The sequence below is a fragment of the Jaculus jaculus genome, chromosome 10 (assembly GCF_020740685.1).
Source record: "Jaculus jaculus isolate mJacJac1 chromosome 10, mJacJac1.mat.Y.cur, whole genome shotgun sequence".
Classification (NCBI taxonomy): domain Eukaryota; kingdom Metazoa; phylum Chordata; class Mammalia; order Rodentia; family Dipodidae; genus Jaculus; species Jaculus jaculus.
This window is the reverse complement of record NC_059111.1, coordinates 109,847,130-109,855,328: the sequence shown is the minus strand read 5'-3', so window position 1 is coordinate 109,855,328 and position 8,199 is coordinate 109,847,130. Positions and strand designations below refer to the sequence as shown.

Here is an 8,199-nt window from a genome sequence, read left to right as displayed (position 1 = left end):
TTTGGTACCAGACCTAGTTTCTCTGCCCACCAGAGTTCGGATGTGTGGGCATGCTGTCTGCTGCTAGCCTAGTCCATAGTGGAGGGCGTTCAGTCTTCACACGCCTCCCAGGAAAGTGTTTTCTGGTCTGCCACCCGGACAGTCCTGCCTTTCTCCCCTTGAGTGCTGAACCAGGACTTGGGGACTGCTGTGCCTTCCCAACTCCCTCAAAGGCACCTGTGTCCTTTAGGCCTTTGTCACCGCTACCCACAAGCGGTGGGCATCTCCCTTTAAGATGGGGGCTTTTCTTAAGGCCAGGTTCCCTTTCACCTTTATCCCAGTACCCCTATGTGCAGCCAGGTGCCAGAGGGCCTGTTCCCTCATTCCCACCCACCACCTCCACCTACTGTTTCCTGGTCATCTGCCCTTGGCTGGAAGTGGAAAGCTCCTCAGACAACAGAGATGAATGGGGCTGGAGACCATGCCCTGGTCCTCCAGGCTCTTAACAGATCATTTGCCTTCGACAATACATGTTTTTAAGAGGCCACATAACTTCATAAACCAATAAGAAGCTTTGAAGCTGCTGGCTTCTATCCACTCTAAGCCTCACTTACCTCCGCCCACCTATCTCTATTTATTATTTATATACTTATATTCATCCTTTCAGATCCAGGCTTCAAAAGGATAGGCACTGGGTCTTATTTTTATAAGCATTTTCCCCCACCCCAGTTTCTCTCACATCATGTATACAGTAGGTATTTAATACTCATCTTACCTAAAAGTAGAACACTAAATTTATCCTAAAAAGGGCTGGAGAGATGGGTCAGCAGTTAAAGGCAACTGCTTTCAAAGCCTAACAGCCTAAGTTCAAATCCCCAGTACCCATGTAAAGCCAGTGGCACATGCCTCTGGAGTTTGTTTGCAGTGACAGGAGGCGCTGGCATGCCCATTCCCAACCCCACCCTTGTAAATAAATATTTTTTTTTAATTTACCCAAGGCCACAGGCATGGTGGCACACACCTTTAATCCCTGTACTTGGGAGGCAGAGGTAAGAGGGTCACTGTGGGTTCTAGGCCACCCTGAGACTACATAGTGGATTCCAGGTCAGCCTGGGCTAGAGTGAGAAACTAGCTAGCTCAGAGGCGGGGGGGGAAGCATGTGGAAGTGGTTAAGGGGAGAGGAGCCAGACGTGAGTCTGAATCAGCCTCTGGTGATTACTGGTCGCGGTCAGGGTCACACATTTGCATGAACAGAAGGAACAGAGCAGCCAGCATATCGGGGTCGGGTGACGCAGGCAGTCGCTCTCATGACCACTCTGTTGGCACTGATGCAGAGGTGAAAGAGAAGCAAGAAAACGGCCTGTTGCTGCCTGACAAAAACCAATCCTCAGAGGTGTATGAGGAGACCTGCGTGCTGCCAGGGAACCTCTGTAGACACAGTCAGATGGTCCCTTCCCCCCTGCCTGCAGATAACCACCACCCCGGCTGACCTGACCCCACAGAAGGCTGGACTCAGGGTCATGTGGGCCTGCATCCGATGCAGGGGGGCAGGAAGGGTGTGTGAGCCGACAGCCATCTTTACTGCCTCCTCCTCCAGACTCCTTTCATGCCACCAACCTTCTAGCAGGGGTTGCAGGTGGAAAAATCTGAAGCCTGCCACCCTCAAAGTGGGTGCTCAGTGGAGTGGCACGAAGGCCAGGTAGTGAGGGCGTGACAGCGCTGAGTCCACCACACCAAGACCTCGGCTCCAAAACAAGCACTGGCGCGGCGCTCTGGAGCCTTGACCCGCCACCTGGACAACCGCTCAACTTCTGGTAGGGCCAGTCCCTCCTTGGACAGACCCCTCTCCATCCACAGAAACAGGGCTGCTCCTGCCTCCAGGCGTTCTCCCCCCCAATGCCACAGCCCTGAGGAAAAGGAACACTGCCAGCCACCAGCTCTCAATGCAAATCTTTATTCTCTAGTTTGAAAAGGAGGGTAAATGGTTGCTCTGTTTTGATGCAGAGAACAAAACAAGGCCCAATAGGTAGAATCCATAGGAAAGCAGAATTCAATCATGAGAAGGAATTTCTACAGTAGAATCATCCTACAATAGATCCAGAGCTTTCGGAGACAGGAACTCCCTGGCACGCAGGGGCTTGGATGGAGGCTGGTGCCCACACTCTGGAAACATTAAAAGGAAACTCACCAGGACCTTCCCCACAGCAGGCTGGCCACGCCTTCCCATAACTCAGGAAGGAATGAAGGGTCAGGGGTTTAGACAAAACAGCCAGGGAAGCCCTCCACACCTGGAGACGTGGCAGATGAAGCCACACAGATGGAGGAGGCAATGCCCTGGGAGGCTTATCTTAGAGGAGGAAGAGGATGGAGCTACTCCCGGGAGACTGGGTACCCCATGCAGGGAGCAGTGGGGAGAGGGCACTGGTCAAAGCAGCTCAGCTTCTCCTCTCCTGCTGCCAGTCGCCAGGGTACACCCAGCTGGCCCACTTTCCCTGCCGGAGTGTTGCTTTACTGAGGACTATGCCACATCTAATCCAAAAGTGACCTGAAGTAACTCGTAGTAAAGACTGGGACATTTAAGGCGTTAACACCAGAGGATGCACTGGCGGCTCCTCTAGCCGAGGGCTCTAAGGGTGAGTGGGGCTGCTATTGCTGCTTTTTCAGGGCACAAGGCAGCCCTAAAAGGACGCCTAGAAACACCAGCTGGAGGCCGCGTCCCCGCACACCTGAAAAGGGTTCCCTGGCCACTCCCTCACTACACAGGGCCCAGCTCGCGCTACCTCTTCCATCCCTGGGGGTTCCAGCCACGCCCTCCAGCAGCATCAGCTGGCACTGCGCCCATGGCCAAGCCCCTGTTGCCCAAGGACGCCCAGGGCTTCTCTCCCCAGGCCCCACAGCCCTGTCCGTCTCAGACATCATGCTTCTTCTGGTGGGTCAGGAGTCGGTCTTCGTCGTCAAACGTCTGGCCACAGATGGCGCAGCAGAAGGCGCCGTCCCGGATGTGGCTCTTGCGGTGGGTGATGAGGTTCGACTTCTGGCTGAAGCTGCGGTCGCAGTCCGGGCAGGCGTAGGGCCGCTCGCCGGTGTGGATGCGCCGGTGGGACACCAGGTTGGACTTCTGGCTGAACGCCTTGCCGCAGTCCGGGCACGCGTAGGGCTTCTCGCCGGTGTGGATGCGCCGGTGCGCGGCCAGGTAGGGCTTGTGGCGGAAGGCCTTGCCGCAGTCGGGGCACACGAAGGGCCGCTCGGGGGCGTGGTCGCGCCGGTGCGCCGCCAGGTGGCTGCCCTGCGAGAAGCGGCGGCCGCACTGCTCGCACGCGAAGGGCCGCTCGCCCGAGTGCACGCGCGAGTGCGCCACCAGGTGCGTCTTCTTGCCGAAGCCCTTGCCGCACTCGGGGCACGCGAAGGGCCGCTCCCCGCTGTGCTGCCGCTGGTGCAGCCGCAGGAAGCGCTCGAGCCGGAAGCCCCGGCCGCAGTCGTCGCAGCTGAAGAGGGTCGGGGTCGCCTCGGCCGGGCCCTGCGGAGGCCCCCGGGGCGCAGGCTCCGCCGCGGGCTTCTCAGGACCGGGCTGGGCCGCGGACTCCGAGGCCGGGGCCGGAGGCTGGGGGGCGCCGGCGCCGGGGGTGGGGGTGGCGGTGGCCTGCACGGGGCCTTCCGACCGCTTGTGGATCTTGCTGTGCGACAGCAGGTTGGGTTTGTGCCGGAAGCGGCGGCCGCACTCGGAGCACGGATAGGGCTTCTCGCCCGTGTGGATGCGCCGGTGCGAGGTCAGGTAGGGCTTGTTGGTGAAGCGCTTCCCGCACTCCGGGCACTGGTGCGGCCGCTCGCCCGTGTGCACGCGGCGGTGGGCGATCAGATTGGGTTTGTGGCGGAAGCGCTTGCCGCAGCAGGCACACTGGAAAGGGCGGTCCACGGCGTCTCCGCCAGGACGGGGAGCCGTCACGGCCGGACGGCCCCGGGGACGGGGCCCCAGAGCCTTCGCTGCTGCCTCCTCCAGGGCTTCGGCCACGTGCACCCGCTTGTGAGCAACCAGTTGGTCCCACTGGGCAAAGCTTCGACCGCAGTTGCCGCATATGAAGGGCCGGGCCTCCTGGGCAGGAGGGTGACGCCGCTGCAGATGAGCTCGAAGCTGCTTTTGTCGCCAGAAGCGTCTCTCACATTCGGGACAGGCGATGGGCCTCTTTGCAGCCGAGTGGGCCCGCAGATGCAGTAACAGGGCCAGCCAACCTTGGAAGCTGTGCCCACAAAGGTGGCAGGAGAAGCCCAGGTCTGGGATGGCAGATGCATGAACCTGGCGGTGCAATTCTAGGAAAGGGACGTGGCGGAAGCGTCGGCTGCATTCAGGACAGGGCAGTGGCAGCCTGGCCTGGCACCGCCGGCTGTGAAGCCACAGGGCCATCCAGCCTGGAAAGTGCCTTCGACAGTGGGCACAACGATGGGCCTTGCCCGGGACTTGGCCACCTGGCTGGGCTACTGACTTGCCCAGATGCCTCAACCCTCTGATGGACTCCTTATCCAGAGCCTGGGGGGCCTCCTGGGAGGGCCCAGAAAGGAGCCCCTGCTGGGCCGGGCCCATAGCCATGGGGCCCCTGCAGCGCCGTTCCAACATTGGTTCTTCCTCTGCTGAGGATGGAAAAGCAGAGTCACTGGAGGGACAAAATCATCTGCCCCAGGTCCTCCCTTCCGACCCTAAGGGGGAGCGCAGCTCACCCTCTAGGAGCTCCCGGAGCCCTCGACATCAGCCTAGCCATTATCTCAGTCATGGGTTTCCAGACAGCATTTCAAGGATCTCTGTATCTTTGTTACCCTACACTCCTTGGACTCTCCTCACAGCAGAGGGGACACCTGAAATCCTCTCCGTGTCAGGAGGGAGCAGACATTCTGGTGTCAGCTGCACAAACACTAGACCAGAGGAGTCAACAGAAAATGTGGCCACATCCCCCTACAGGGCCTGATGCTATTGCAAAACTCCCGCTGCCTCGCTTGTGGCTTCCACTTCCTTGTGCCACATGGGAGCTCCCAACGAGTCTTTTGAGCAACCACTGAGCTGCTTGACACATGTATAATACCTGTGAGGTATTAAACGGTGATAGGACTTGCCTGCAGTGACACTTACAAACCATGAGCACAGCTGAAACTTGGGGCAGGTCTTCTAAACCCCCAGGCCAGTATGCCTTCCTCCTAAAAGACCTACATGTCCCATCGAAAGAAGTCGCTAAAGCTTTGTATTTTTTTTTTCCATGCCACAAGGAAGACCCTTTCAGAGTCAACGACCTCAGCTCTAGGGCAGCAGCCTGCATGGCAAGTGAGAACAGCCTCTCTCCAGCACTTGAGCGGAAAGGAGTGCCTCTCCCAGCACAGCCTAATGCCAGGCCACCGCCTGTCCAAACTGCCCACATTCTGCCCGCCAGCCCTACACACACACACACACACACACACACACACACACACACACACATGATTGGGACATCTCAGGAAGGAAAGCTCTCCCCAATCCAAGAAACACCCACGCCCTGGAGGCCCAGATCCCTGGCTCAGCCTCTCTTGGGGTGCTGAGGATTACTGGAGCAAGAAAAGCAGAGGGAAGATTGTAATCTCGGTCCCCTGCCTGGTCCTGCCCTAACCTGGTCAGGGACTGCCCCGTGTTCAACTACTCCACAACAAAGGGGAGCCCCGCCGCCTGCCTGAGCGTGCACACAGAACAAGCTTCAGGATGGCTGGACGACTCCTCCGGGACCCTTTGTGCCGGCTCACGAGCTCCAGCCAGGCACAGCCTCCCGAAGTCTCCACAGCCTGCACTTCTCACGGGGCATATGGGCATGTCTCATCCTTTGAGGGTTGTCTGAGCCCCGGGAATACTCCAGGGTATGAGAAGGGGATCTTTTCCCCCAGCAAACCCCTGTCCTTCTGCCAGAACAAGTAGGCCTGAACACTGAGGCTTTGGGCTGGTTTGGAGAATACCAAAAAAAAGAGAAAGAAAAAAAAAAAAAAAGGCCAAACTCTACCCTGGAGGCTGCAGAGCTGGGAATAAGGCTCTTTCCTGATCCTCGGGGGGGGGGGGGATGTTCCTGGGGATACTTCTGCCGCCGCAGCGCCTGCTTCGGCACAAACTCCCGTAGCCCCCGGATGTTAGAGAAAACTGTAGCAATAAAGACACCCCTATCCCCATGGCAGAGCTCAGGCCTCTAGCTGCAGAGAGGCCAGCCTTACCTGGGGAAGGGAGAGAGAATGTGTGTGAGGCTCTGCGCTCCTCCAGGGCGGTCATCTTTGTGCCATCACCCGGTCCTCCTCCCCCACCACAAAGCCACAGGCTTCGGCCTTAAAGCTCCACGCCCCGCCTGGCAGAGTGACCTCAAATGGAGAGACTACATTTGTAAATGAATATGGCCCTTCACTAAGGAAGCACACGGCTGCCTTTAAAGAGGTGTCACCCCCTGCCCTGGCCAGGGTCACAGAAGAATTCTCCATTCTGTGGCTAGGGTCTTTCTCTGGTGCTCAGGGGCAGCAGGCCAAGGCGGCGGCAGCAACTCGGGAGTCCCTGCTGGCTCCCCTTCCCCCACTCTCCTCCCGACAGGCATTCCAGGCCGGTTTCCCAGGGGAGCAGCGCCGAGCGCGCCCGGTGGTGCCCAGGTCTCGGGCAGAATCCCCGCCGGCATCCTGGACGGCCACGGGTGGCAGACAGCACCCCCTCCCCCCGTGGTAGGGGTGCGTGTCCTCCGTCCACGTCCGCAGGCTCGCGGGGCCCGCGCCTACGAGCGAGCCATCTCGGCTCCCGGGCACGGCGCGGCGGGCGGGAGCGGATGCGCAGGTGCGCTCGTGCCCCGGCCCGCGCCGCGCCGCCGCCGCCGCCGCCGCCCCCGCACGCCCACGGCCGCGCGCCCCGCAGGTGGAGCCGCCCGCGCGGTGCCCCGCGCCCATGCCCAGGGGGGACCCTACCTCTCCCGCGGGCCGTGCAGGGACGCGCCGCCCGTCCATGGAGCCCCAGGCCCGCTCCCCGCCCCGCCGCGGCGACAGCGGCAGGTTCGAGTTCAGCACCGCCAGGCCCGTCCTCAACCTCCCCCCTCCCCCCGCCCCGACACCCGCCGGGTTCCCAGCGCCACGTGACTACAGGAGCTGCCGAGGGTCAGTCTCCGCATCCGCGGCCGCGGCCTGGGGGCGGGGCGGGCCGGGTCACCCTCGCCGCTCCCCCAGCCCCGGTGACTTGGCTCTCTCTGGCTGGAGCTGCCGGTTATCAGCTCGGCTTTTCCGAGACCGCCCGGAGCTCAGGCTTCCCGACCTTCGCGAGGTCCGTGCGGTGGACGCGACGTGTTAAAGCCCGTCCCGAGACCTCGCGTCGTGCCCGGGCCGCGGTGCGCACGGGGCCACCCGGGCTGCAGGCCAGCCGCGCGCCCACGGCCCGCAGCGTTCGCTTTGTCCCACTGTAGAGAAGGACGAGGACGGACCGTGCGCCCTTTGAAAGACCCTGTGTCCCCGACACAACAAAGATCGGCAGTGACTGGCTTCTCAGGGCTGCGGGCCAGGCGACAGCCGAGGTGGCCTTTGGCACGCCGTGGGCGCAGCAGCCAGTGTGGCGTCTGCGGAGGCAGGTGTCGGTCTGGGCCCGTGACTCACCCACTTAGCAGGTGGCCTTGGCTTTCCAAACCCTTCCTGGAACTTCCACAGTAGTATAATTTCATGCCCCTATATTACTTTCGACAAAGGCAAGTATTTTGAATTGTACGATTATTTCTAAAAACTTTCGAATTCTGTCGCCTGTACAAGGGATAAAGGGCCATCTCGCTCCCTGATACTTTTGCCTCCTAGAACCAAATACATTTGATATTTTGGCGTGGTGTTTACGGACATCCCTTTTATGTTTGGGATACTGGGGAAGTGCACCTATATATTCTTAAGATATTGTAAAGGCTGGAGAGGTGGCTTTGCGGTTAAGACACCTGCCCAGGACCCATGTAAGCCAGATGCACAAGGTGGCACATGCCTCCGGAGTTCATTTGCAGGGGCTGGACGCCGTGGCACGCCCATTCTCTCCCTCTCTTCCTCCCTCTCCCTCTCTCTCTAATAAAAATATTTTTTTAAAAAGATATTGTAAGTTTCCTTCCATTTCATGGTTCTTTTATTACGTGATCTTTATAGCTTCATATATGTGCAACTAGATTGTAAATTTTGCATCTTTCCACATCTTTATTGTAGTAGTTAGTAAATCTCTTTATGACCAGTTTT

At 59.3% G+C, this 8,199-nt stretch overlaps 1 protein-coding gene across 4 annotated transcripts; it reads right to left on the bottom strand.

Moving 5' to 3' along the window:
* Positions 1-1,917: 1,917 nt before the first annotated feature.
* Repin1 (replication initiator 1) lies at positions 1,918-7,022 on the bottom strand. 4 transcript variants are annotated; one of them, XM_012952107.2, is made up of 2 exons: positions 6,916-7,022; positions 1,918-4,602 (listed from the first exon to the last, which is right to left on the bottom strand). In XM_012952107.2, the coding sequence occupies exon 2, from the start codon at positions 4,586-4,588 to the stop codon at positions 2,888-2,890; it is 1,701 nt and encodes a 566-aa protein (XP_012807561.1). In that variant the 5' UTR covers positions 4,589-4,602; positions 6,916-7,022; the 3' UTR covers positions 1,918-2,887. The 4 variants fall into 4 exon arrangements, with proteins under 4 accessions (XP_012807561.1, XP_045016690.1, XP_045016688.1 ...); XM_045160755.1 differs by having other exon boundaries at positions 1,918-4,599; XM_045160753.1 differs by lacking the exon at positions 6,916-7,022 and adding an exon at positions 6,190-6,715.
* Positions 7,023-8,199: the final 1,177 nt, after the last annotated feature.